Below are 26797 nucleotides of genomic sequence, written 5' to 3' on the forward strand. Positions count from 1 at the left end.
GTTCTGTAAATAAAGTTTTTGTTACTTTTATTGTATGGTTGCTTCAATGAAAGCATAGTAGACTGTTGAATACCATATAATCAATTATTCTATGCTATTGTGTTACTTCTCTTTGTTATACAGAACCTTAGACAATCCCTTCCATTGTTAGTGGACAATGCCCTCTATTGTTTGCTTTCACTTTGGTACTTAGACCATATCAGTGCTAACAGTATCCTTACACTGTTTATGCTCTAGTAGCAAAGCTCACTCACACTTGACTGCCAATGAATGATTGGGGGGGGGGGGGGGGGGGGGGGTTGGGGGTTGGAACAAAAAGAGCAATTCAAAATTAATTTTGCTTTATTTGTCATAAGCCTTGAACTCGATGATTTGACTTTATATATCAAGAAAAACAATTTGTAGCAATTATCAATTGTGTAAACACTACCAGGACTTGACTATTATTAAAAAATGTCACTGGTGAAATAGAACATCCTTGGTGCAAATACATTGAGGAAAAGGTGCCATTTCAGGAAGGAAACAAAATTATGTCCACTTTCTGTACATTTCTTGCTAATATTGATTTAGACCATACATCTATGTTTTGTAGTAAGCAAAACTCTCCTCCATTGCAGCCATGCATAGACCCTGAGCCATGATGTATTCAGCAGTACCAGTGCTGTTACAATGGATCTATATGTCCCCTAATACATCCATGCTGGTAGCTAGCAAGTATAAGTATAACAACAAAATGGCCGGCTTTGATCATAAGAATATTGTCTTCTAGTGAATACTCCCTTCTTTGTAGAGTAATGACATGAGCACTGTATCACACTTGATTACATTAAAGACAATTGTTTGTTATTACAGAGTATAGTATAGTGTAGTGTAGTGTAGTGTAGTGTAGTGTAGTGTATAGTGTAGTGTAGTGTAGTATAGTGTAGTGTAGTGTAGTGTAGTGTAGTATAGTGTAGTGTAGTGTAGTGTAGTGTAGTGTAGTGTACTGTAGTGTATTGTACTGTACTGTACTGTACTGTACTGTAGTGTAGTACAGTACAGTACAGTACAGTACAGTACAGTACAGTACAGTACAGTACAGTATAGTATATAGATGGTTAATGATACCATGCAATGTATGTTCTTGTTATTTTTGTAATTTCTTTAATAGTAACAAAACAAAGACACTTACAGCATAAAAGAAATATATACTGAATATATTTTAATACACTGCCAACATATAACATAACATGACATGACTGATACTTATCAAAAGAAGATCACTCAAGATAAGTATATTTGAGATTATTCAGGTTCATGGTCAGTCTGATTCAAATCTGATGGAGGAATAGCCTTGATTGCCACAGGCGATCACACATGGAACAACAAAATATTAAACAAATGACAATATACGAAGGATACTTAGGTAAATGGGGCAATTGAGGTATATTCATTCCTACATCAAATTTAATCAGTTCTTGGTTCGTGATGAGATGCTCTAACAATGTTACAATTTACATCAATACAATCAATGTATGTAGTGTATGTATACGTTATTACTAAAGTCATCATAGACGACTTAAAAAAACATTCCGTGTAGCCTCATTGAATTTTTACAGACTTTTACTTGGTTTATATTCAGTACACCTCATACATTTATGTCATGTAAATATTACTCCATTTCTAACTCACAGACTTGGCTTGTAGGTTTGACAATCCTGATAGCCCAAATACAGCAGAGTGGATAATCATGAATTATCAAGTCTTTAGGCTAACAGCTCCTTGTCCCTCATGCATATAGTTTTTGACTTGTCTTGATTCTTCGTGTTTACATGATGTTAGATATGGCAACATAAGTATCCAGGGTGTCTCCGTTTAAAATAAAGCATGCCTTTAATATGATAACTTCTGGTATCTGCAACATTATGGAAAATTAGTGTATTAGTAATAGAATTGTACACTGAAAAATTCAGCATATTCTGAGTGATAAAGGGGACTGCAGGACTTTGAATCTTCATTTGAGAGAGAGAGAAGTATCAGGAATGAACAGAATGGTTCTATGGCTTCTATATCTACAGATACTGATAACATTGCATGCATAATTCATTATTTTGTAATGAAATTTTACACCATCAAGAGAAATACAACACATTTTGTTCAGACAATATGCCATTACCATATGGTGAATGATTTCAGCTCAATTCCTGGGATATCACATAGTTAGACTTTTCCACACTGAGCTGTCCAAAGACACAACAATACGTAAGGTCACTTTAAACATGAATATTTTGGTCTTTATTTCTTCACCGGCTTCAATTTAAACGTGCATTCAGCACCATATTATTGTACATGTAGTAAAATTCTTGTGTCTGAAATATTTTGTTCACTTTTAATATACAAATTTCCTAAAGTAAGTATTTGTCAGGAATTCAGGCTGCTGTTTTTGTGCTAAATAACTAGAGATGTAACATATTTTATGACACAGTCCAAAAAATGAAATTGTGAAATAAATCATAAAATACATTATGTCAAAATTTAAAATTTGAAGCCCTTGATGTCTCAGAGTGTTCGTGAAAATAAGTAAAAACTTGATTTGTTCATGTTTTCTCTTATAAAAAACCTTAGCGATATTTTGTTTCTTGTATAGGGAGTCATCAAAACAAAAATGAAGAATTTGCCACAGGTTTTCCTACATTTGTGCACCATCATGTCGATACAGGCATCATTACTAGGAGAAGACAAACCCTTAAACAATGATGTCTTATTTTATTGTTGGAGCCAAAATATCAGAATGGAAAAAGTCATGAGAAACAAGACATGTTCGATCAAATTGTGAATGATAACAAAAAATGTTTTCCATACTCACAATATATTTTGTCTGCATATCATATGTTTATTATGTCCCCAATGAGTTACACCATATTGAATGAAAGACTATATCTTGAAGAAAAAAAAACAGAAATTCGTGTGAATGAATATAATTATATAAAATCCACAGTGGCTCTATTTAAAAGTAAAGTTTTGTCTACCTCAATATTATTCCCTGAAATGTTTGATACATTTCAAGGAGATTCAATATGTTTTTCAGGAAATTCCCTGATTCGATGTGAATTTCATTGTTGTAAAGAGGGCAGTGGTTTACTAATCTTAAAGTTAATTATTGCAGGAGAGTAGAAGTCCCTGTGGAGTAACTCTACTTAAATATGTCCAGTATGTTAAAATAGCAAAGTGATATTTTCATTTGACCTTGAGCTTTCCCACTGTTTCATAGATGAGTTTCAGTAGATGATGACCTGAAGATGGTGGTCACTATACTAAAACAATGGTAAATCTGTCAAAATTGTCACCTGACATTTACATATGGATTGTGACCTTTAACCTCTCATCATTCATGGCCTGGGTTACAATTGATGGCACACACAACATAAATCAATGATTTTTAACCCCAACCATCTACATCTCTGTCTTGTGATATGTTTATGTGTTCTACTGTAATTTGATATGTAACTAAAACATCATTATGATACCATAGTTTACTTACTGTGAAGCTCACACAAATGATGTGAATGACATATCCCATACCAAACCTGTTGACATTGGAAAAATATATATTTTAACTTAAAAGTGTGATATCCAGTCCGTCCTGTTCTACACTTCTGGCTATAAGCTGTGAGTCAGCAGGGTTGGTGGGAAGGGGGAGGTTATTTCAGTAGTTTCCATCCATCCATTCATCCTCCCTAGTGCATCCATCTATGGTGGCATGTACATCCATATCTCTGACATACATTGACTGATTTTATTCAAACCTTGCACAATGATGAATACTATAGGAGTCAGATGCCTGTGTCTTTGTTTTAAAATATTATCAATTTCGACCAAATAATGGCCATATTTGATGTAAAAAAATATATGTTTTACGTCATAACTCAAATTGTTAAAAGTAGCTAGTGACTTCATTCAAAATCAACCTACATCTTAAAAAAAACATTGTGTCTCATGTGTAAAACACCAAGGCAACTTTATTTCTCCTGTAACTGTACACAGTGCACTGACTTGAACTTCCCTTCAAAATCTAGATGGCAGCTACCACAGTGTGAAGCTGACATTGCATGGCAGCATCCATCTCAGCAGGCAGTAATTGATATCTGTATATAAATAACACTTCATCTGTTTTTCTTTTATTGTAGACTAACCATCAACTAAAGACTCTATGATGAAGACCATTCAGGAATTATTAACCCAACAAGAAGACCCAAGATTATACTTGATAATAATAATGTTTTTATTAACAAGGAATAATCCTACATAAACATAGGATTAACTTTAAGTACCTATGTCAGTAGCCTCATTTCTTATATATATATATATATATATGTGTGTGTGTGTGTGTGTGTGTGTGTGTGTGTGTGTGTGTGTGTGTGTGTGTGTGTGTGTGTGTGTGTGTGTGTGTGTGTGTGTGTGTGTGTGTGTGTGTGTGTGTGTGTGTGTGTGTGTGTGTGCGTGCGTGCGTGCGTGCGTGCGTGCGTGCGTGCGTACGTACGTACGTACGTACGTATGTATGTATGTACAGGTGTAAACAAATACAGCATAAAGAATTATTATCCACCTGGTTTCGGATACACTAGTTTGCTCCTTCTGTTCTCTTTACTGGGTTTCAATTTCACAAATTACCTGCGGAAGCATAAAATCATGTACTTAATTTTTACAGTTTTTTCAGTAGAGCAGTGGTTTTATTGAATAAATGAAATAGGTGAATTCAACCTAATTAATATAGTAATGTATAATGCAGAGATTGTGTGTGTCTAATTAACAGTCAATTATTATCAGAGTTTGTCATTTATAATTTATTTAGGTACTGAAACGACAGGCGGTGGTATAACACAATCCGACAGGATTTCAAACACTGATTATATTATGCTTTCCAAATGAAGGTATCATATATTGAGACTAATTAAGCCGAATTTTGCAATGTTTTCACCAAAATACATTGGTGTGAAAATAGAGTCATTTTCAGGAATTAATTCTGAGTAACTGCAGGTATAAAATAAAATAGATTTACTGAACTAGGTGAGCATTGATCACAAATATTGTGATATGGATACTGCAGCAAAAAGTCTTTCACCAAAATAAAATATAGCCAAAATATGAACAATTATCTTGCAGCTAACGTTGTGGTTTACCAAAATAAATATGTTCACCTATACATCATGAGCAATATGTCATTTCAAAGGGAATTATTTTTTCAGGCAGACAACCAATTTTACTTCTTTTTGTACACTATTTCTTTATTTCTTTTCAATGAAAAATGTTTACAAATTGGATGAATGTAAACTTAGATGTGATTTCTGTACAAAAATCAAATTGAAATCAAATTCCAGGTAAAATTAAGTATGTCACGATGGGAGATAGAATTGTCTACATATTTGCCAGGTTTAACATACTAATTGTTGTTGCTATGGTAACAGCATTAAATGCATGTATATACAGAAGCTATGTTCTGGAAAAAAGTATTTTCATAATGCATGGAGTCATTGTTTGGACCATGGTAAAAAATCATGAAAAATGGTAAAAACTTACAGATACTTGGGGATTTAAATTTTTATTCCGTCTTTAAGTTTTATTCGTGTCTAATAATTGTTAAACATTACTGTAGTCAATAGTTTGATTCAACAACATTTGTTGTAAAACTAAATATCGTTGTAAACCACAGCCTCTTTTATGGCGCAATTCCAAGACACACTGGTTGATATTTCATAGTATTGCCATTGAAATATCAGCTCTGGTTTGTGAAAATGAAAACTAAACTATTCTAAGAAATCTGCAATGTTTAGGATAATCCTTCTCAAATAAATTATTGAGTTCCCTGACTCAGATCATATCGGTTTATAGTTGCTATGACAACACATCTTCTTCACCCAACAAAGTTTCTAATTAGTTCTAGTTACTGAGAAATTATTGTAATTACTTCTTTCTGCTGGATGGAGATGGGGAGGTGGACAGTCTTGATCTCAAGTACACCTAATAGCTGCTGTGAAAATTACTGTATGTCATATAAGTAAACAAATACTACAGAATGTATGAAGACAGATATCTTGGGCAACTTGCAGACTTTATCTTTCAATTCCTGCCGGTGACAGTGTAAATGTTTGGAAAGGGACTCTGACTTTATACAAGCAAATGTTCATACCTTACTAATACATGTTTGCACATATACATTATTCATCGCAAATATGTACAGGAAGATGGTTCTATGGCATTTTTTTCTTAAACTCGGCCGCCTTCCGCCACACCATAGGGACAAAAGCTGAGTTTTATACTTTTTTGGTCGAGATTTATACTGCGTATATAAAAGTCATTCAAAGTATTCTACTTACTGAATCAAACGTAACTATAAATTGCAATTGACTGAACTCAAACCTGGTATAAAGATATAACACATGAACTAGCCATTGACATATTTTATATGTATCAAAAAATGTAGAGGAATCCATTCTACGCAATCAACTGTTCTAACAATGCCAGAAGGTAATTATTATGTCACAGAAGGCATGCACCATCAACATTAATATTGTGTATTATATATTGTACCAATTTAATATAAAAGAACTTCCAATCTTTCTGAATTTCATTTTTTTAGTCCCCCCCAAACATGCCGAAGGGTATTTCTTTATATACCAGTTACTGACTCAAGTTATGTACACCGTCTGTGGTATCTCCTGTATAACAAATTCTGTGTGGTCAGTGGAAGGGTTGTACCCTAGCTAGCAACAACACTGGTTGCATTCTTAAAAATGTCAGTGTCTGCTACTTTTTAGGGTATTTCTTTGTGTATAAGTTACTGTACTGACTCAAGTTACTTTAAATGTACACTAGCTGTTGTATCTCCCATATAACAAATTCTGTGTGGTCAGTGGAAGGGTTGTACCCTTGTTAGCAACTACACTGTGGTCACAGACTGCCAGTCTTATTAATTTCAATTATGTCAGCTTTAATGATTGAGTGGTATTTTTGTAACAGGCCAAGATATCTTGTGTAAAACAAACTCTCAATTTGTGGAAATTACTCATACCAACAAGACTTGGAACACTGTACCAGCCCCATCATTACCATATAAGTATTTCCAGAGAAGATTATGCAATGAATTGTGTATGATATCAACCTAGTATGTGTTCAGTTGTTTGTATTACTAGATTAAAAACATACAATCTCTGTGAGAATGTGTACACCACTCTGTCAGAATCAAGTGCTTCTATTTCCTCCTATGGAGATAAGCACTATATATCAGAATTCCAATGGTTTTAATGATACATGTATATACCATGTAGATAGAGATTCCAGCTTGAGCAGACAGTCAGATTTTTACATATTAAACATTTGTACAGTGGCGATACATGTAGGTATAGCCTGGTGTTCACCAGTGCTTTCCATAGATACACTTACAATGTAGTTGTAGTGTCTTGAAATGGTGGATGCCACTAATGCAAGGCACACACATATGTACTGTATTTCCACATACAGATGAACAATTTTCTGCAAATAGCAGATTCCCCCCCCCCCCCAAAGTATTCGAACCTTTGTAGATTGGTCACATGAGACAAGATGGAATTTCCTCCTCCATTATTTGGATATAGGATAGTCTACACACTTGTGTTTGGTTTCAAATAGTTGCCAATAGATCTCTTGATTTGAAAACCAGTGAGAAGTATCTTGGTATACTAGTATTAGTAATATTTTGAGGGGATCAAGCCATGAAGAACATCTGGTAACAAAAGGAATCTGAGGGGAAAAAAATTATGACATTTTTGCCACATGATATGATGTCAATAAAAACACACAAATATAAATCCAGATGAGCACATAATAGATAATAAATATTATAGTCCAGATCTGGTGGACAGACTAGTCTGGATTCCAACTGTGTGGTCTACCAGTTAGTAGACCACAGTTCAAATCCAGACTAGTGACTGACATGGTCAAGTCGAGTATGTAGGCTATAAATAACATAAAATGAATTTAAAAAATGAATATGTAAAAATACACAGCTTTAAAAAGCTTGTGAAAATTTGTTGACGCATGTACATGTACTTGAATTTACCTTCACACTCCCTACAATGAATGTTTTTGAATGTTTAAATCACACACCCCACCCCACCCCCCCCCCCCCCAAAAAAAAAAAGAATTCTCAATGGCGCATTGAGAACAGTGCCATAAAATAGGCTGTGGTTTGCGACAATGAAAAAAATAAGCAGAATAAATTATATTATATTCATGAAAAGGTAGACAAATGTGAAATGTTGGTGCTCTTTACTTCAATTTGACAAATTAGTTATTTTAGAATTGTGTATGGCCAACCTAATTACACATCAACAGCTATAATTGATAAGTTTTTAAACTTACACCAGGTGTGTTTTGAAGTTTACTTTTGTTTTTATGGTGTTTGCTGTAAGGATTATCTGACAGGTCAAGGGTCAAGAGTTGAATGCCTCATGGTATGGTGATTCATGGCTGGTTTTTATACCAACTCAGAGAAAATACACCCAGTCCTATAACCTATGATAGAAATGTGAGAGTAAAGTGTGTTAATCATCACAGTATCAGTCTCAATATTTGAATATTTGTATATTTATTTTAAAAAGGAAAGTATGTGATGTACCATGTGTGTTGTTTGTAGTCTATGTACATATTGCTTAACCCTTTACAAGTAAAGTCTGCAGACATTTTATACTCTGCTATATACATCAACATGTAACATTTTGGGTGTAATTGCATGGAGTTACAGAAACCAAGTCATCAAAGGGTTCATCTAGAGGCTATCAATTGGGTTTGAATCTGAAGATCTCTTGGGTAAAGGAATCTTCAGATTCAAACCCAATGGATAACCTCTAAATTAGCCATTAAAGACTCAAGTTAATATGTATATATTTTGTATTTATAGATCTGCTGTCATTTTATTTGAGTTTTCTCAGAATATTGTGATGTTCTTTTTCTTGGAATTGATTGATATTTTTATTGTATATATACAATGTAATTGTGTTACAATACAGGTATATATATATATATATATATAGGTATTAAATATTTCAGAGTTAATGGAAAGAATGAGGTGTCATGTCAAAACTATGTAAACTAAACTGCCAACTTGATCAGTATGTATCCATGTCAACAAGACATGCCAGTAATTATATCATATGATAATGATAGTCCTAACACCATTTTGTGACGAGGGGATACCAACCCTATATAAACATGACAGCTAGTACTGACAGTTATGGTTTTCTGCATATCTGTGATATTTTTTAAAAACAAATAGTACTACAAAGTTAACATTGCAGCTCTTTGAAACCCATTGTGTTTTTAAATGGGCCATGGCGATAAACCCTTCTTAGCTTCTGGGTTTAAATTAAACTCAAAAGTTTACTTGACCCAGATACTGCATTCTGACATATAATAAATGTGTCAAACTAGCTGCTACATTTGCTTTCATGTTGGTTACATGTTTTGGTCATGATATAATTTCTATTATGGATATTTGTTGATTTTCTTGTCTCTATTTGGGGTTTCTTTTAGCTGTAAGGTGGCTTGACCTTTGGCCTTTGTTATGTTAGCTATTCAACTCTTTGTCAGGCTATTCATTCGCTTTGATTGACATTATTTGTTCTCTGCAACCTGCCACTTCAGATGATAAACACATGACCTTGTCAAAGGGGCCCTCCTAAGTCTTAGGGGTGTTTCTGAATACCACTGTGGCAGCCATTTTGTTGTTAAACATCTGCAAGTATCACACTTTGAAGGAGCTTGTTTGATGATTTTCTGAAGAAATTGTACTTCAGTGTGTGCAAATTTGAGTTCCTGAATAAATAAAGCTGTTGTATCCACTATATTTTTGACATATTCTGACCAATTTTATCACAAGCTGACTGATGACAGTGGTCAGACTGCCAATAATTTTGTTGTGGTAAACGAATTAGTGAAATTACATGGGTTCATTTCTAGACTTGTTTCATTTGAAAATATCTCCCATCACTTTCAAAGAGTTCAATGTACTCTGTAGTTGTATAGCTGACAGAATTTATGTTCACTTTTGTTTGGCATTCATTTAGTTTAGACAAACTGTGAAATAAATGAATTGTATTTTTTTAAATGTAAAGTGTGTAAAAAAAATATTTAAAAAAATTTTCTCTGTCGTTGCTGGCATGGTAAGTCAGCAAAGAGGTTTACAAAGTACTATTTTTATGATCTTTGATTGACATGTAGATGTTGAAATACTATATTAGGATTGGGTTTACATTTGTAATATATTCATACAACTAGAGGTTACATACCGCTATCATGATATGAAGTCATATCGTTTTGTTGTATTAACTTTATGGGAATACAGTATTTAACAACTTAACTATACACCAATGTAATCAACATATAGAAATGTATGTCAATGTTCAAAGAAATTAAACAAATTTAATAGTTTTGAATTTTCAGTTTTGTGTGAGACATTTCATGCAAGTGTAACAAAGGAGTGATCCCCTGTAAGGAATGATACACACAAAACCTCACAGATGTTAAAACATTTTACAGTGTTTTATATTTACCATTTTGCATACCCCAAGTCATAAAAATACTGAGATTTACTCATGATTCCGTCCAAGTATCATATTTTGTACACTGCATGTATATACACATTTTTTTTGTTAGCCAGTAGTGTTAAAATATTAACAATATCCGAGAGAATGAGAAATGTTTTACTTTGTCATTCCAAGAAAGGTGTGATCATTTTGGTCTATTAAAAAATTTGAAAATGACTTTGAAAAATACTTATCATATCTGTGTGGCTTAAATGTGTTTGTGTTTGTTTGTTTGGCTGGAAGTCAACAAAGTATATTTGTGATTCAAAATTTTGCTTGCCTAGGCTGTGAAGACCTCAGATCCAGATGATAATTTTCACTTCTACAAAAAATTACTCTGGTTTTATTCTTAAAATGTTAGCATTTGATTGTAGAGAGTGAAAACTTGAATTTGATCAATTAAAGTTAAAATGACTACTTTTAATATTGGGAAATGTACTGACTGAGCAAGTACAATGTGATATAGTGAAAAACAATGATAAAACGTTCCTGTAGTTTGATTTTGGACACAGCAGTGAATAATAGAAATTTACAAATTGTCCGAGACCAGTTATTTGGAAAATTATCCGGGTTTTCTATAGTTTTGCAATATTTCTGTCATTGGAAAATCCCTGTTGTGCGTTATTTCGAGCAACATAACTGAGGGGCCACCACAAAGGGGCTGATATAAACCACTCTGTATTGAACTGCGCATGCGTGGTACGGGATCAGGGATGTTGTTGTATTTCATGCTGGGTTGAAATGGCGTCCAGTACTATCATGGAAGGCGTGAAAAAGGGTGCTGAAGTTGGGGTACAAATCGAGGAAGCTCTGGAAGACCTCCTTGTTGTGTCGTTTCACCACGGCGAGCGAATATTCAGAGGAGTGCTGCTAGATACGTCCAAAAGGTAATGCACTGTTCGTTTTTTGGTCGTTTCGAAACGGGATAGTGAAATCGAAAGATTCCAAGTTTTGAAATTTCTGTCATTTACTTTAAAGAAAAGAAATTCGAAGTCCAGACTTTTTGACGTACTTTAGCACATTTTTCGTATGATTGGTGTTTCAGTGGTGGACCTTTTGGTATCCCAGCTGCGAGATTATCAGGATTGAAGGCAGAAATCAGTGTTACGAATACGCCAGAATCAGAAACTCTGCTGCTCGCAAATGGAAACGAATCCTCTGAAAATGGAAAAGGTTGGGAGTCGTCCTCCCTCAGTTACAGACACACATATGGGCAAGATATGCAACCTCCTCCAAGACCTATCCTCAAACCACGGAGGTATGTGTCTAGAAATATCACCAAGGATAAGTATGAAAGGACGAGGCATATTCGATTGAGACCAAGGCAAGTGTTGTGTTCAAATTGTAAAAACATGTGTAGCCAAAACTCTGTCATTGCAAAAAGTGGTCTAACAAACAGAACTGTTGCTGCAACTAACCAGATTGCAAAAGTAGACATTAGGAAAAGAAAAGCTGAATCAACTGCAGGTAAGGATAGAGAGGTAAAACGGGTGAAGAAAAGAGAGACTAAAGTGGAAACACAGACAATTACAAAGACAAGTCCATTGATCAAAATATCCTTTGCCACACCACATGGTAAAGGACGAGTTTTGAAGATTCCACCAAGAACACATACAACTATCAAACACAGTAACTCAACTAGAGTGAAAAATCACGAACATGAAAAAGCTAAAAGAGCTCTGAAGAAGGCCAAAGATACCATACAACAAAAGACAACAACTCCAATGATGAACGGTCTTCACAAACCACAAGACAACAATTTTGGTCAACATCCTGTGAAAGACACAAAACAAAAAGACAAATGTAAGAAAGTGAATCACTCCTCCAAAGAACCTCAAGTGTTTCATAAGTTTGACTTTGATGACTCTGATTCAGAGATGTCAACAGCAACTAGTGAATTTAGCAACCAGAACACCCCAACTCCATTAGACATGGATAAACCGTATGTTGACACAAGTAATAATCGGTTAATCTTTAGGACTAAATTTAAGAAACCAGTTGAAAAAAAATCTAAGGACAAGTCAAAATCTCTGAAACCTGTTTTGGCTAGTCTACCAACTCAAAGAAATAAAAACTCCGATGATTCGGCAGTATCAATAAGTAGTGAACAATCATCTGAAAGGAGTGCCCTCGGTGATCCATATGATTTCCCAAGTTCTGATGCAGATGGAGAGGAAAGGGAGAAACGACTAGAACAGGAAAATAAGCCAAGACCTCCTTTAACTGTTAGAATACACAAAAAAAATGTAACCAAGTGTACTACAACAGATGGACGGACCACATGTGTTGGTGATGTGGTATGGGGAAAGATTCAAGGCTTTCCATGGTGGCCAGGTCGTGTTGTCGGCATTACAATCAGTCGTAATGATTCTGGTACAATGTTCAACCAAGAAGCCAAGATTGCATGGTTTGCATCTTCAACAGCATCGTATATGCCCTGTAAAGATGTGTTCCCATTTTTGCAATCGTTCAACCAAAGGTACCAGAAGAAGAAAAGAGGGCCATATCGTGAAGCTATCAAACAAGCAACGCAGGCATGTAAAGACTTATCCCGTGAAGTGAAGCAACTTAACACAATGTTTGAAGTATCGTAGATGAATATTTAGTAAGGGTAAGTATGTCTACACTTTCTTCACCAATACATCTTTGTACTCCAATCAGAATTACAACCAAAAAGAAACAGTTGTCCGTGCACAGTGAGGATTTTGGAGTAGGGGCAAAAATGATGACAGTCAAAAGAATGAAATGCTAAATTTCACATTATAAATTGTAATTTCTATATACACTTCTTTTTCTTACACTGCAGTAATACATTATTCAAGATTAAAATTTCGGAATATAACAATGCAAAATTTTGTAAATTTACTGTTGCACGATAGCCTCATAGTTTATGCTTGTAATTCTGTACATTTTTTCATCCCTCAATAGCAACAGGAAAATGGCAATGACCTCTTTGGTGAGTATGCATACACTTAGCACTCTAACTTGTAATCTGGTATGGTATGTTGGTTGATCTCTACCAACATGGCTGCCTTTTTGACAAGCACACACCCCTCTCTCTCTGTTGCCACCAAAATCTTCTTCACAAATCAATCAACTGAAGCAGTCTATACGACATTCACAGCATAAACAGTCCAAGCAAATACCTTAAAGTATGACAAATACATTCGTCCCAAAATTAGTGTTATTTGAACCATTTATTTAAATGTACTGAGAAGACATTGTCTGTTAGGTTTAAAGTGACAGCACCTCATTACACAGTGAACCCTATTATGCATTCACCCTGCCCTGTGGGCTATAAATAGAAATCATCTAGTATGTAAGGGGTAATGTCACCCTTTACACTCTAAACGGCTCAGTAGACGTTGGAACATGTAAATTGAGTAACTCACAACTGTAAATTTGGTAGGCGTCACTTACTGTACTAGGCCTCATTATATTTTGAGTTTCATTTGGGATGTAAATGTGGATGCAATTTGGTTTGGGAAATGTTATCAAATATGGCCGCCATGCATGCTCATGAAGGAGATAAGACTGATGTACCCTGTTGACAGGGCATACAATCTCCCAGTGCAAATAAATTGCAATCCATATTAAACAATAATTTTATTGGAATCTGATAAGGTCAAAACTCAAGAGAAAAGTGGTTTGGCAAACAAAATTTGTTGAAAATAAGTGAATTTTGAAAACAGCTGAAGAGTCCATCTTATAGTCTAAATATAATTTACATATAGTCAATGTATTACAGAACTGCAAACATTGCACAGAGATACTTAACAATGCAAGCCTACGAAACATAGTTACACTTGATAAGTGTACTCATTCACATTAAAGCTTGGTGTGAGAAATACCAAAGACAATTTTGAGATACATTTATGAACACATGTACTGATATTAGATTTATTATTTTGTATCCCATGATCAGAACTAGTTATGTGAAGGCGTGTGTATTCTTTGTCACATTGTGAAGAGGAAATCAGACATAAACATAAAATGAAGACGTGACAGTATGTGAAATCATTAGATCACATTTGGAAATGTACAAATGTAAATTATAATGGAGAATACATTGTTCATGGTTCCAAGAGTCAATAGGACAATACAATATAGTTACTTTGGAATGGTAACAAGGAAACGAATGACATTTCAATCCATCTACTATTTAAGGACGTAAATCATAATTATATACCATAAATGCAGATAGAAGTTTATGTTCAGTTTCATCTTAACTTTCGGATATTTCTAGCACCAATATATTCAACAGTAGGTTTGTGGTTTTAGCGTGCTAGTAGTCAAGGTAAATGCATGAGAAAACTTATAAATGCATGAGATAAGATTAAAGTACATTCAACAATGAATCTTGATGTTTGTATACAACAAAGCTTCCTTGTTGTTGACATACATAACACATGTAATTTCTATGAAGATAGGAACTTGTTACAAGCTGTTTTCATAATAGGTGATCAGTTGAAATTGATGACAAAATTGATATTAAAGTTGTAAAATGTTGTATAAAAACGTCAATATATGTACACTAAAAAGTGTAATGGCAAGGAGTGTTGACTATTGCTATGTATGACCAAATATGGTCAACAAACATAAATTAAATCTACAAAAAATTAAAAAGTGTAATGGCAAGAGGTGTTGACTATTGCTATGTATGACCAAATATGGTCAACAAACATAAATGAAATCTACGAAAAGTTGTGTAACTGATTAATTATAACTACATGAGTCAGTAGTATTATTATACTTGATGGGTTGGAAAGATAGTTATAAAATTTAACGTAACGTGGTTGTAAAATTTACAAAAGGATGTCATCATCCCCAGTGACACTATGACCTTGGTACTTGTTGACTGCCTTTACAAGACAATTCTTAGAAACGGTCCTTATACCAGTTATCCCAGTGGTATAGATATGGAGGTCATACTAGTACCATACAGTGTAGTTTGCACTCCTAGATCTAAGTGTCTTGTAATAGATATGGTCCCAAGCTACATAACTTATCCTAGTACAATATTACACTTAGAAGAAATTCCAACCTGACTTTCAAACGATATCACTTTCCTAATTTTTCGAAGTGTTAAAACCATGTCGTGAAGTCAAATGAATAAAATAAAATTGATTGTATTGACAACGGAATGCTATCTTCCAACTGTATGTATAGATTCCATAGCAAACATTTTGTTTGGTATGATTCACGTAGACAGGGCAAACTAATACATTTCTCTGTCGGTATGTACCAGATGTACTTGCATGTTGTCAGATATGTCCATATGTGGTGACACATTCTAACAAACTAGAAACATGTCTGTCTGTATAACAACTCTGGGCATATGTGAAGAGATGAAACACCATAGATACAGCAGAGTGGTACCAGTAAAAAAGGCAATAGCATTAGCATGCACAGTGTTCTCCCCGGAAGACACAGGTACCATTTCAAAAATGTACATACAAAAATAATGTATTGTTGATTGCTGTCTGTTGTTTTCAGCAAATCATAGGATGGTATCTTAGCCTGTAATCCATCCAGATTGGGATTATAGCATGGATTCCAGGCTAAATGGTACCTCTGCTGTTCTGTAAAAGCTTGGACTATTGTAAGGAACATGTGCACACACATAAATCATGTGCCTGAAAACATTCAGTATGTGCACCTAAATGTTCAGTATGCACACCTAAAGGTTCAATATGTGCATCTAAACATACATCATGTATACCGAAACATACAGCATATACACAAAGACATTTTCAAGGATTTGTATTGGTGACATAATAGATTACTGTCATCAAACTATATCTTCTCCAGTGAAGATACTGGGGCTGAACTATATATCTTTGGATGTTGACAGCAGACTTAATAACTTAATATTGAAACAAATATACTTCCTAATCAGGATACTGCTGTTACTTCACTCTATTATCCCGTATCCTTTTACATGTAATCACTTCGTTTTCCTACAACATAGATTTGGAGATTAATAAACCTTTGTGGGTGTATAGTTAGTGTATGTGCTATTTGTCATTTTGAATCTTTGGTCTAGAGTCTAGATTCTACCCATGACGTGAATCTTTTTTTTCATGCATGTTTGGGGAAGAGAGATCTTTAGATTCAAAGCCATGGATAGTAGTATCTAAGGTTGGTGAGAGAATTTGAGATTCAAAGCCGTGGATAACATCTAGACTAGTGTATATAGCTGACATCACAGAATAAAAAAACCATGTATTGTTGATATGAACTAATTCACTAATAATTCGAAACTAGTATATCAGTATTTGGACAATATTATCTGATCAACGCAGATTGATTTTATATCTAATAACCAGTTATTAAGAGTACTGTAATGAAGTACAACAGCCTCACCAAATATCCAGAGATAGGAAGTTATTGTTATGTCAAATTAAAACATGTTGAAATGACAGTATTGAATGGCACCCATTGTGTTTAGTATTGTGTGAAAGAATGACAATAACAGTGGTGACATCTTACTAGGTATTGTTGTAGTGTCAACTTGCATGTCAGCATGTGTACTAAAGTACTATATTGTACAAATACAGGATAGATGCTTATATGCTGACACACACACATACTGATGGTATATTATATAATGTATTACTAAAGGATAACGTTTTCTGACAGCTGTTCATTACATAGTTATAGGAAATATCAATTGTCAGATTATACAGATATTTAATACATGTATTTCATATTTGTGTTGACAATTTTTTCAGCCATATTTGTCAAGGGTTTGTTGCACTCCTCTTCAAGTGGTAGAATGTGTTAGTGAATACTAGATTGACACACACTATGAATCGTGAAGAGCAACATTGTTTTCAATTTTAGTCATGTGACCGTTCTAGTAATTTACATATTCTAAACCAAATCTTTGGTAAGTTGTTAGCTTGTCCCATCATATATGACTTGATGTCATCAGTGTACCATATTTTTCTTTATTTTTAAAAAAACCCCACAGTAGATACAAGCACAAGTAAACATTGATATTCCAATACCCCCTTACCAAAGTATCTTTCACTTGGTAAGTTTCCAAGCGTAGCATGAACACTTCTCCATGACGTGGCACGATCGTGTCCCTCATAATCTAGCAACCATGTGTTGGCTCATTTTCTACAATCTTTCTCTCCACACACATAGTCAAATGGATAAATTTTACTGAAAATCTACATGTAGTTAAACCTCCTGCTGAGGAAAGGCTGAACAGTGCATGTCTGTAGTAATCCATCATACAGGGTCAGGCGGTTATGTCGTTCAGTTTACTACAAACTCAACCTCCCGTCATAAAAGTAAGTCACACGAGAGCGAGATAACAACATCACATTTAAATGTATGTCAGTGCTATTAAACTACTGCTGTCAGAGGTAAGACCGAAATGTCGTGCTAGGGAAAGCCATTTGACTATACGATGGAGAGAGATTATAGAAAATGAGCCCACATGTACGGTATCTAGACTATGTCCCTGATATTTTGTTTCTGAAATATAATCTCCTCGTACTGTATATATGGATTATATGGTCACAAGTACACCTGGTACATGTACATGTGGATATGTAAACATGATACGATAAATTCTGAAAGTAGAATTCAAAAAAATTCATTAGAATCAGGTGTCAAGTTATCACCCAGTAGCTAAAATATCAGATGGAAATCCTCAGGAGAAATCTGACTTCCAGATGTGGTTGTGTGTTTTCTGTCAGAGAAACAGTGTAGATAAAATGTTCAAAATTTATATACTTTAACACCCATCCTAATGATGTTGTCTTAACATACATGTACATCTGCCTTCTTTGTGGTCGTCAAAACAAATCTGGTTGAATGTTTTCCAATGTACATGGATGTCTGTGAGGGCTTTGAGTGAAGATACACAATCCCTACAAAATGTCTTTAAAACTTTGGTACATGCATCAACTTTCTTTCTTGTCTACACTGTAGATTCTGGGTAAATATCTTACTTGGATGTCTGTAGAAGCTTTATGTGTTAGCTTATAAGCTGATGTACATATACTTATTACACGGTATTAACATCATGTAATACCCTTACTTTAAAAAAATCAGGACAGCAAGGATTCCAGGCTACAACATAGTTGTATATATGTGATGTATGCAGTAATGTTAGCCAGATCATTCACCTCTGAATCATACAGTGTACAATACAAAGATGGGTACATAACAAAAACTCATTTTAAATTAAGAAGGAAGTTGGGACTTAGTCATCAATTTTTTTCTATGACAGGCAGCCCACACTAGAGGAGGTCATGTAAAGCTGTCACTGCACCACTGATTGGTTACTATTCTGTTTGATATTTGGAAAGAATGAGAGTGTAGAAGGAAGGTTATTGTCAAAATATATGGTTGTAGGGTACTGCAATACGTTGTATAATAAGTCTAAAGCTTTGTATTTGGCATTGAATCTCACAGATCTCTCTGTACAAAGAGATCAATCCGTACCACAGACTATATACATGTACATGTATGATTGTGGTTTTTTAGAGCTGTCAAACCTCATGTGGGTTTGGGGTTTTTTTTATGATGAGAACTGTACTTTTTATCAAGATTTTGAATAACCCTTCAAATCAAACAAAGTGACATTTTTTTAGATATCAGCAAATTTGTTGAAAATAGACAAAATGTCTTATCTTGAGTATACAATACATAGGCGATAGGTCTTAAATAAACATGAATGTGGCTTTATTGAAGGGCAGTCATGTATTCTTAAGTTTACACAAAACTTTCTTTCAGTGGGTATGAACATAACAAAGACACCCTATTCATCAAAGGGGAAAAAAGGACAAAGTTTATATGATATGCTGTATCAGTCTGTGTATTGTGTAATGCTATACAAGGACATGGACTTTTGTTTGACAAGCACAAGGCCACCTTGATACTGTAAACTGTCATCACTGCATCCATGGCCTTCAGTTTTATCAGAAATGTGTACTCTACAAATGCCACATGTACACATTTGATGTGCAGGGGTGAACTAGCAGGTCACCTAGATTCACATGTAGGAGATCCACTTTGTAACAAAGTTCACATAATGATCATAAATTATATATACCCTGAGTTTATAGTGTGTGTTCCCCCTTGCTGGGCCCCTCACCATATGCACTTGCACTGTGTCATTGTCTGTTCATCTTTTATCGACCATAAATTGTATGAAAATTTGTTATCTTCTCATCTTTCTACACATACACAGATTTCAACCACCTCTGTAAAGGCCCACTAATGAGGGGGTCAGAAGCACACTTTTCATGTAGTTAAGGAAAAAGTATAGATATGAAACACAGAATTGATGTAAATGGCCAGTGCTGTCATACTTGATTGTACAAAACAAACATACATGTAACAATACAGTTCCCATTCTAGTTATGGTGAAAACTATTCAGTGGAGTTTACAAATTCTCTGCTCTATGATATTTTCCAGTCTCTCAATTTCTTATGTCAATATATGCCATAGTAATATATCCATCTATGGATGAAATAAAGTGACAGTCCCACTAGCTACCAACACAATTAACTTGTACTGTACAGTAACTGTTCCAGAAATCAAATATTTTGCTGGGTACTTAAGAGTCTCAGACACTGACAACAAAACTTCATCTTCAAATGTCAACTAGAGCTACAGTACAATTTACTATAAAAACTGAAATCTGTAATTGAAATAATTTTCTTATGTCAACTTTCTCCATATAGTTTATGTTTTATGAAAATCATGGCTGAAATAAAGATGACAAAACATGTAATTTATTCTCCCTTGCAAATATACAAAAACCTAACATAAAAATTAAGGTGATAGGAATATATGCAATCCAATATCAACCTTGACATTCATGTGTTATTCACCAATCTATAATAATAATAATGAAATAACTACTATCTCTATTATACATATAAAAATACAATACAGTATAACTCTATTAGATGTAAGTCCTGTAAACTATTCAGAAGGTAAAATTCATGACATCATTATTTAGTATTAGCCCACAGCCAGAGTCTTGTGAGTAGCTTTCAAATCTAATGATCCGCCATCAAATAGCCCCAAAATTGGTTGGCATTCAAATCTCAATCCACCATAGTTGGTGAAGATTAGATGATCAGAAAGCCAGTGCCAAGTCTCTGGGCTACTACTATACAAGTACATATTAGCTACAGGGACTTGGCTACAGGCTGTATCTGAATTTACACACAGGAACAACATTGTCGAGCCAAATATTGGCTACTGTACTATATGACATAATAATAATAATAACGGTTTATTTCGAAACGTTGTGACCTAATGGTCAAATTACGATTGTTACATTACATTAAAAACACATAAAGGACTAACACACCGCTTGTAACTTAAAAAAAATTAAAAAAACACATACATGCATACATTATACATATCTGTGTGTATAATACATATATACACACATACACATGCACGAAATGAACACACATACACACACACACACACACACACACATGATACATACATGTATACATACACACATACATACATACATACACACATACACATACATACATACATACATACATACATACATACATACATACATACATACATACATACACACACACACATACATACATACATACATACATACATACATACATACATACATACACACATGATACATACATGTATGCATACACACATACATACATACATACACACATACACATACATACATACATACATACATACATACATACATACATACATACATACATACATACATACATACATACATACATACATACATACATACATACATACAATAAGTATACACTAATAACTCATATCTTTAGTAAAGTTGAATTATTGAGCTAAAAGTTCAAACACTCACATTAAGTTGATTTATGCTGTATTTCTTCAAGTCATACTTTACTAGTAGTAAATATAAGCCTAATAATACATAAATATCTCAGTGAACATCATTTTGGTTATTCCACCAGAGTATAATCATACCATTAAGTCTAATTATAGTGGTTTAATTTGTATCCTTTTATACACAGACATACTTTGAATTCCAGGAAATATTGACGAAGGGAAAGGTCAAGGTACAAAATCCATCTGTTTCCACCCTAGAACAAGAATACCCATCACAGACAGATAGTTCTTATTAACCATATGATTACCTGTTAACCTAAACAGAAAATTATTGCAGAAAATTCTACTAAAATTTCGTAGAAATGATTTAAAATAGTTTGTGACCATTTCTGAAGTTGTTTTGGGTCATTGGAATAACAGCAGATACATTTGTTTAAATATCTACAGGTTATGAAAATATGACACAGTGTATGGGTACAGCTGTTAAGTACTAGTAACTTAAAGTGGTCATATGGATGAGGATTGAGTATTTATTTTGGATTTTTAATTTATAAAACAATTTTATCATGGCATCCTACGTGAAAAATCAATGTGAAACAACATAGACCAAGTCCTTGTTTGTAACACACTAAATTGTAAAACATAGATGAATGTGTAAGATCTTTGTTATGCTATGTACAATAACAAACTTTTTTACACATTTTTTAGTTTTTCTAATGCATTGAGTTACAAATACAGACTTGGTCTATGTTGTTTCACATTGATTTTTTCAAGTAGGACGCCATGATAGAATTGTTTGATAAATTAAAAATCAAAGTAAACACCCAATCCTCATCCATATGGCCAATGTAACTTAAAGGGATAAAATAAAGGTCAGAAATATTTGCGTTTTGTTTTGTATGAAGAGTTACTAGTATTCTACTTACTTATATCTATTAAATCATCGCTATTGTAACTGGATTCAGGAAAATATGTCAAGATGTCATAAACTAAGTGAAAGATTCAATGATATAATTTTTGGCCGGAAAGTTGTCAAACTTTTCAGAAACTACACGTACAATACATATACATTCCAGATGTGCATTCTTGCCTAAAAACTGACATATCACCAGCAGAAAGCAAGTATGTTGTATCAGGTGGTACCATGGTAGAAGGAGATAGCCCAGGCAGTCACTTATTGTCGTCACCAGTATCGAGTATTTACCAGATATACAAGTAGCTACTCAAATTACAACTTAACATCTGATGACGAACAAAATTAACATTTCATAGCGGGACAAAATTTGAAAAACCAAAATATCATACCTAGTTTATCAGTTTATTTCATCTAATGATCTCACATCAGATACAGAAATGATTCTATCATCAAAGTATATCTTCTTGCATGGAGTTTGTTCCGTGTCACTGTGGTGTGTTGCTATGGTAACGTGGGTAAGTGGTAGATGCAGGTACCATGATTCAATCATGAAGTATATGTAGATCCCAATAACTACTTGTACATGATATATGGAACTGTATTGTCATTGGTGTCAATGAAAGTGGCCTGGATATGTGTATGGATACTCTTGTAGCATATACATTTGTAATATTGAGAATGTCATGCACCAGCCTAGTTTCTTGGAGTGTTGGCTATTTGACTGTTGTTGTGATAGGAGATGATTGAATTGAATTGAAATTTGAATTGAGATTTATTCCCCACAACAAATAAACATACAGAAAAGAAATAAATGATAACATCCAAAAGGAAAACGATTTCAAGTTGTGAGTGAGAGACTAGAAAATAGTTTTGATAGAACTAATCGAGTCTAGCCACTCAATTTCAAAAGCATCGAATTGCATATCATAAAAAATGTTGTGACTGTAGTTGCTCAAATTAACACTGATTACATAGTCAGAAAACAACTAACAACAATTGTTTGCATTAATAAGAAAACAGAAAAACGAAATGTACATGTAAATTTGAGCATAATGAAAACACAAATAACTAATAACCTTAATATGTACTTAGAATCCAGTGCTTATATTATGATAGTCCAAGTCCTCACACTATTAGATACTCTGCTAGTCCTGCATTAATTAAAACATGGGTTTCAGTCCACACTGAATGTATAGACACCATTCAATGATATACATGTATGAGATAAACTATTGACACAACAAAGTGTACTTGATATGTATTATGGGTAAATATTTGTGTATTTATTGACTACTTCGGTCAATTACATAAGATATTTACATCTGCATATTTTTTATCTGTCCATAGTCAGCCTGGAATGTATGCCAAATTAGCAAGATATGTACATGATGACATCATGTGCAATAAATAAAACATACAGTTAGGCAGGAAACATACAGAAATGTGACTCCGTCATGGTGATGTATTTCTGCTACTGTGGCTGTGCATTCTTTGTCAAAAGAAACCTGAACTGTTCCCTGTATCAAGGGATTTTATTGAAAAGGGTGTTTTTCCAGACACAATTACCAAATGGACTGAACAAGAAACTTGTATGAATGCGTCCTCCAGTGTCAAAGGTCAGACTGTATCTACTCCTGAATGGGATCAAGGGCCAAGACATTAGAATGGGAATTGGGTCAGCCATGACAGTTAGACAGTTTGTCAAAGAAGGTATATAGAAGGATTACTATGAAAGTTGTATGGGTTTGATTGCGTAAACCAGTCAACTCAAACTTGTGTCAAGTCTTGGTACCTGCAATAGCATTTTACCTCATGCCTTGACAAATACTGAGAATTCAAAGTTAGGTTATGTTCACTCATTGGCAGTTCTTGTGTATAGTCGTATATACATGCATCACATGATATGAATTGCAACAGTAAACAACAACTATGATAGTGTATTGTTATGAATTATCATATTTGTGAAATTGAATTTAGATATCATGAAATACAGGAGTCCTAACTAATGTCATTGACTTCAGTCATGTATCTAATCTTATGTCAGTGTCTTACATTGTAAATACCGATGTGAGATTAGGATTAAATTAGGAATGAAAGACAGGTGTCTGACCGAGCTACATCAGGAATAAATGAATGATCCCAGTTACTCATTAAATGGCTGCACTTGATAAAATATGTACTCATCCAAGACGGCATTAAATGATTGTAATTAGGGAGTTCATACAATTTACAAAACACACTCATTATCTTCAAATTTCAACCTGTGTTTTTAAAGCAAAATGACAACTTCACTGGAAGTCCTGTATAGACAGTGTACAAAATGTACAAGCATAGACAGTTAAACTATATCAGTATATATTTGATGGTTTCCTACACAGGACTAAACTAGTGTTATCTGTGGCATCAAATCTCAAGATCTCTCTTTACAATTCGATACCACGTGTAGTATCTTTGCTAACACAGGACGTATTGATTCATGGATCCAGACATCAAGAAACAGTGTGACTTAACAAACAACAAATGCACATCAAACTTTGCTACCCTACTCTTCATACATGATAGGACCGGACAGCTTGGTTACCCTTGTATAGTTAGGTTTTTCCCATTTGTCTTGGCAATCTAATCATCAATAACCTTAGTTATGTGGGTTTTTGAAACATTGTCACCATGGCAACCTACTCATACTTTTGGTTTCTCACCTTACACCATCGCAATATGTTTCTCAGATGTACATGCAGCAGCTTGGTTGCCATGGTTTGGTTCTCTAGACAACAATGAACAGTTTCAGTAGGACTGGTTAGGTTTCCAAGCAATGGGTATTATTTGTAATGGTCAGATTTTCGTGCTTTATGTCCTGGTAAATACACTGTACTAAATATTGTACACAGTTAGAGATAAAAACAGCAAAATGCTGTAGTTATCATGCAAATATATAATGAATATATTGACAAGAACATAACAATGATGATGATGATACTGCTTCTACACACAGTACATTGTGTATGTATGCCATACGACTTTTAATACACTGAGGTTCTGTCTAATATCATCATGAACCATAGATTCGAAGAGACTGTTCAGTTCAGTTGATTTAAGGGACTGGTATCCATATATAATACTGTGTTTGTTAGGATTTTTAGAATCTGACAACAGAAAGGTGAAAATGTCATGTGTTTGTGAAGGTTTAGAATCTGACAACAGCAAGGTGAAAATGTCATGAAATTCATACCATTCACAGTGTTCGTCAGAGGTTTTTAGAATTCGGCAACAGAAAGGTGAAAATGTCATGAAATCCATACTATTTCACTGTGTGTGTGTTACAGGTTTTGAACCCTGGCATAAAGGAGAGGTGATTATTCTAGCAGCTTAACACCATTTCTCAAGGAAACTATCGTAAAATCCAAGGCGAAATGCAAAGGACTAAGGCTGGGGGAAAAACCTAGGAAAAAGGCTACACTATTAATGAGATACATTTCACCAAACTCAAAAAAAAACTGGTTATACAGCAAATTAATACAAATTGAAAAGTGGTTTGAATTTCCTAAGATTTATGATACAAGTAACTACATGAAATCATGCCTGTAAAGTGACAGATGTGAGATGATCATCTTACACAGGAAAGATGAAAAGAATACGTTGGGAATTTGTCCAGTCTAATATGCTGACAATGCTAACAAATTTGTCATAGACATGTCTATATTAATATACAGTTAGTGTCTATAAGTACTGTAGCTGTTTGGTGCTCTAATATTGACTTCATGTCTTTGTCTGTTTATTTACAGATGTTTATTGCTGTATCTATGGCAACCTGTGAAAGAAGCTGATATTTTGAAGTATCATTGTCAATAGGAAGATGTCTTTTGTACAAGTTACTGCATAATCAGAGAGTTCTTCAGACATCTCAGTGTTTTATTGAATATGACAGATGTATAATTGACTGTGTTACCTTTTGACCTGCAAGATCACACAGACTTTTTCAAGGTCAAAGGTCACAGAGTTTACAAGGTCTGAAGGTCAGACAGACTATACAAGGTCAAGGTTGTCTTGACATATATAGGTTTAGATTTTCAAAGATGTAAGGATATATAATACATGTATTGGTGAGTTGTGAGATACAACAACATGACAAAAATCATTGTAAAAAAAAGCCTGGCTTGGTTTGTGTATTTTGATGTTGATTTCTGAAATAATCTTGTGAGTGCCCAAATAATATTTCATTAGAAGACACAAATCTCTGAAATAGTTCCTTTAGACATGAACAACTTGGGGAAAGAAAGAATAATTGTGTCTGTCTTTTTGTAATATGGCAGAAATGACTTTCAAGCCTTTGTGGGCTAAATAGTGAAATGTTTTACAGCCAAAATCATGGCTTGATTTGATAAAATGTGAAATAAAAAAATAAACTCACAAAGTACAGAGATTATGATCAAA

General features: G+C 34.2%; 1 protein-coding gene across 1 annotated transcript; it reads left to right on the forward strand.

Moving 5' to 3' along the window:
• Positions 1-11308: 11308 nt before the first annotated feature.
• LOC144446716 (PWWP domain-containing protein 2A-like) lies at positions 11309-26564 on the forward strand. Its single transcript, XM_078136537.1, has 3 exons — positions 11309-11485; positions 11644-13209; positions 26149-26564. Exons 1-2 carry the CDS (start codon positions 11340-11342, stop codon positions 13190-13192), a joined length of 1695 nt encoding a protein of 564 aa, XP_077992663.1. The 5' UTR covers positions 11309-11339; the 3' UTR covers positions 13193-13209; positions 26149-26564.
• The last annotated feature ends 233 nt before the right edge of the window (positions 26565-26797 follow it).

This window comes from Glandiceps talaboti, chromosome 15, assembly GCF_964340395.1.
Source record: "Glandiceps talaboti chromosome 15, keGlaTala1.1, whole genome shotgun sequence".
Lineage (NCBI taxonomy): Eukaryota > Metazoa > Hemichordata > Enteropneusta > Spengelidae > Glandiceps > Glandiceps talaboti.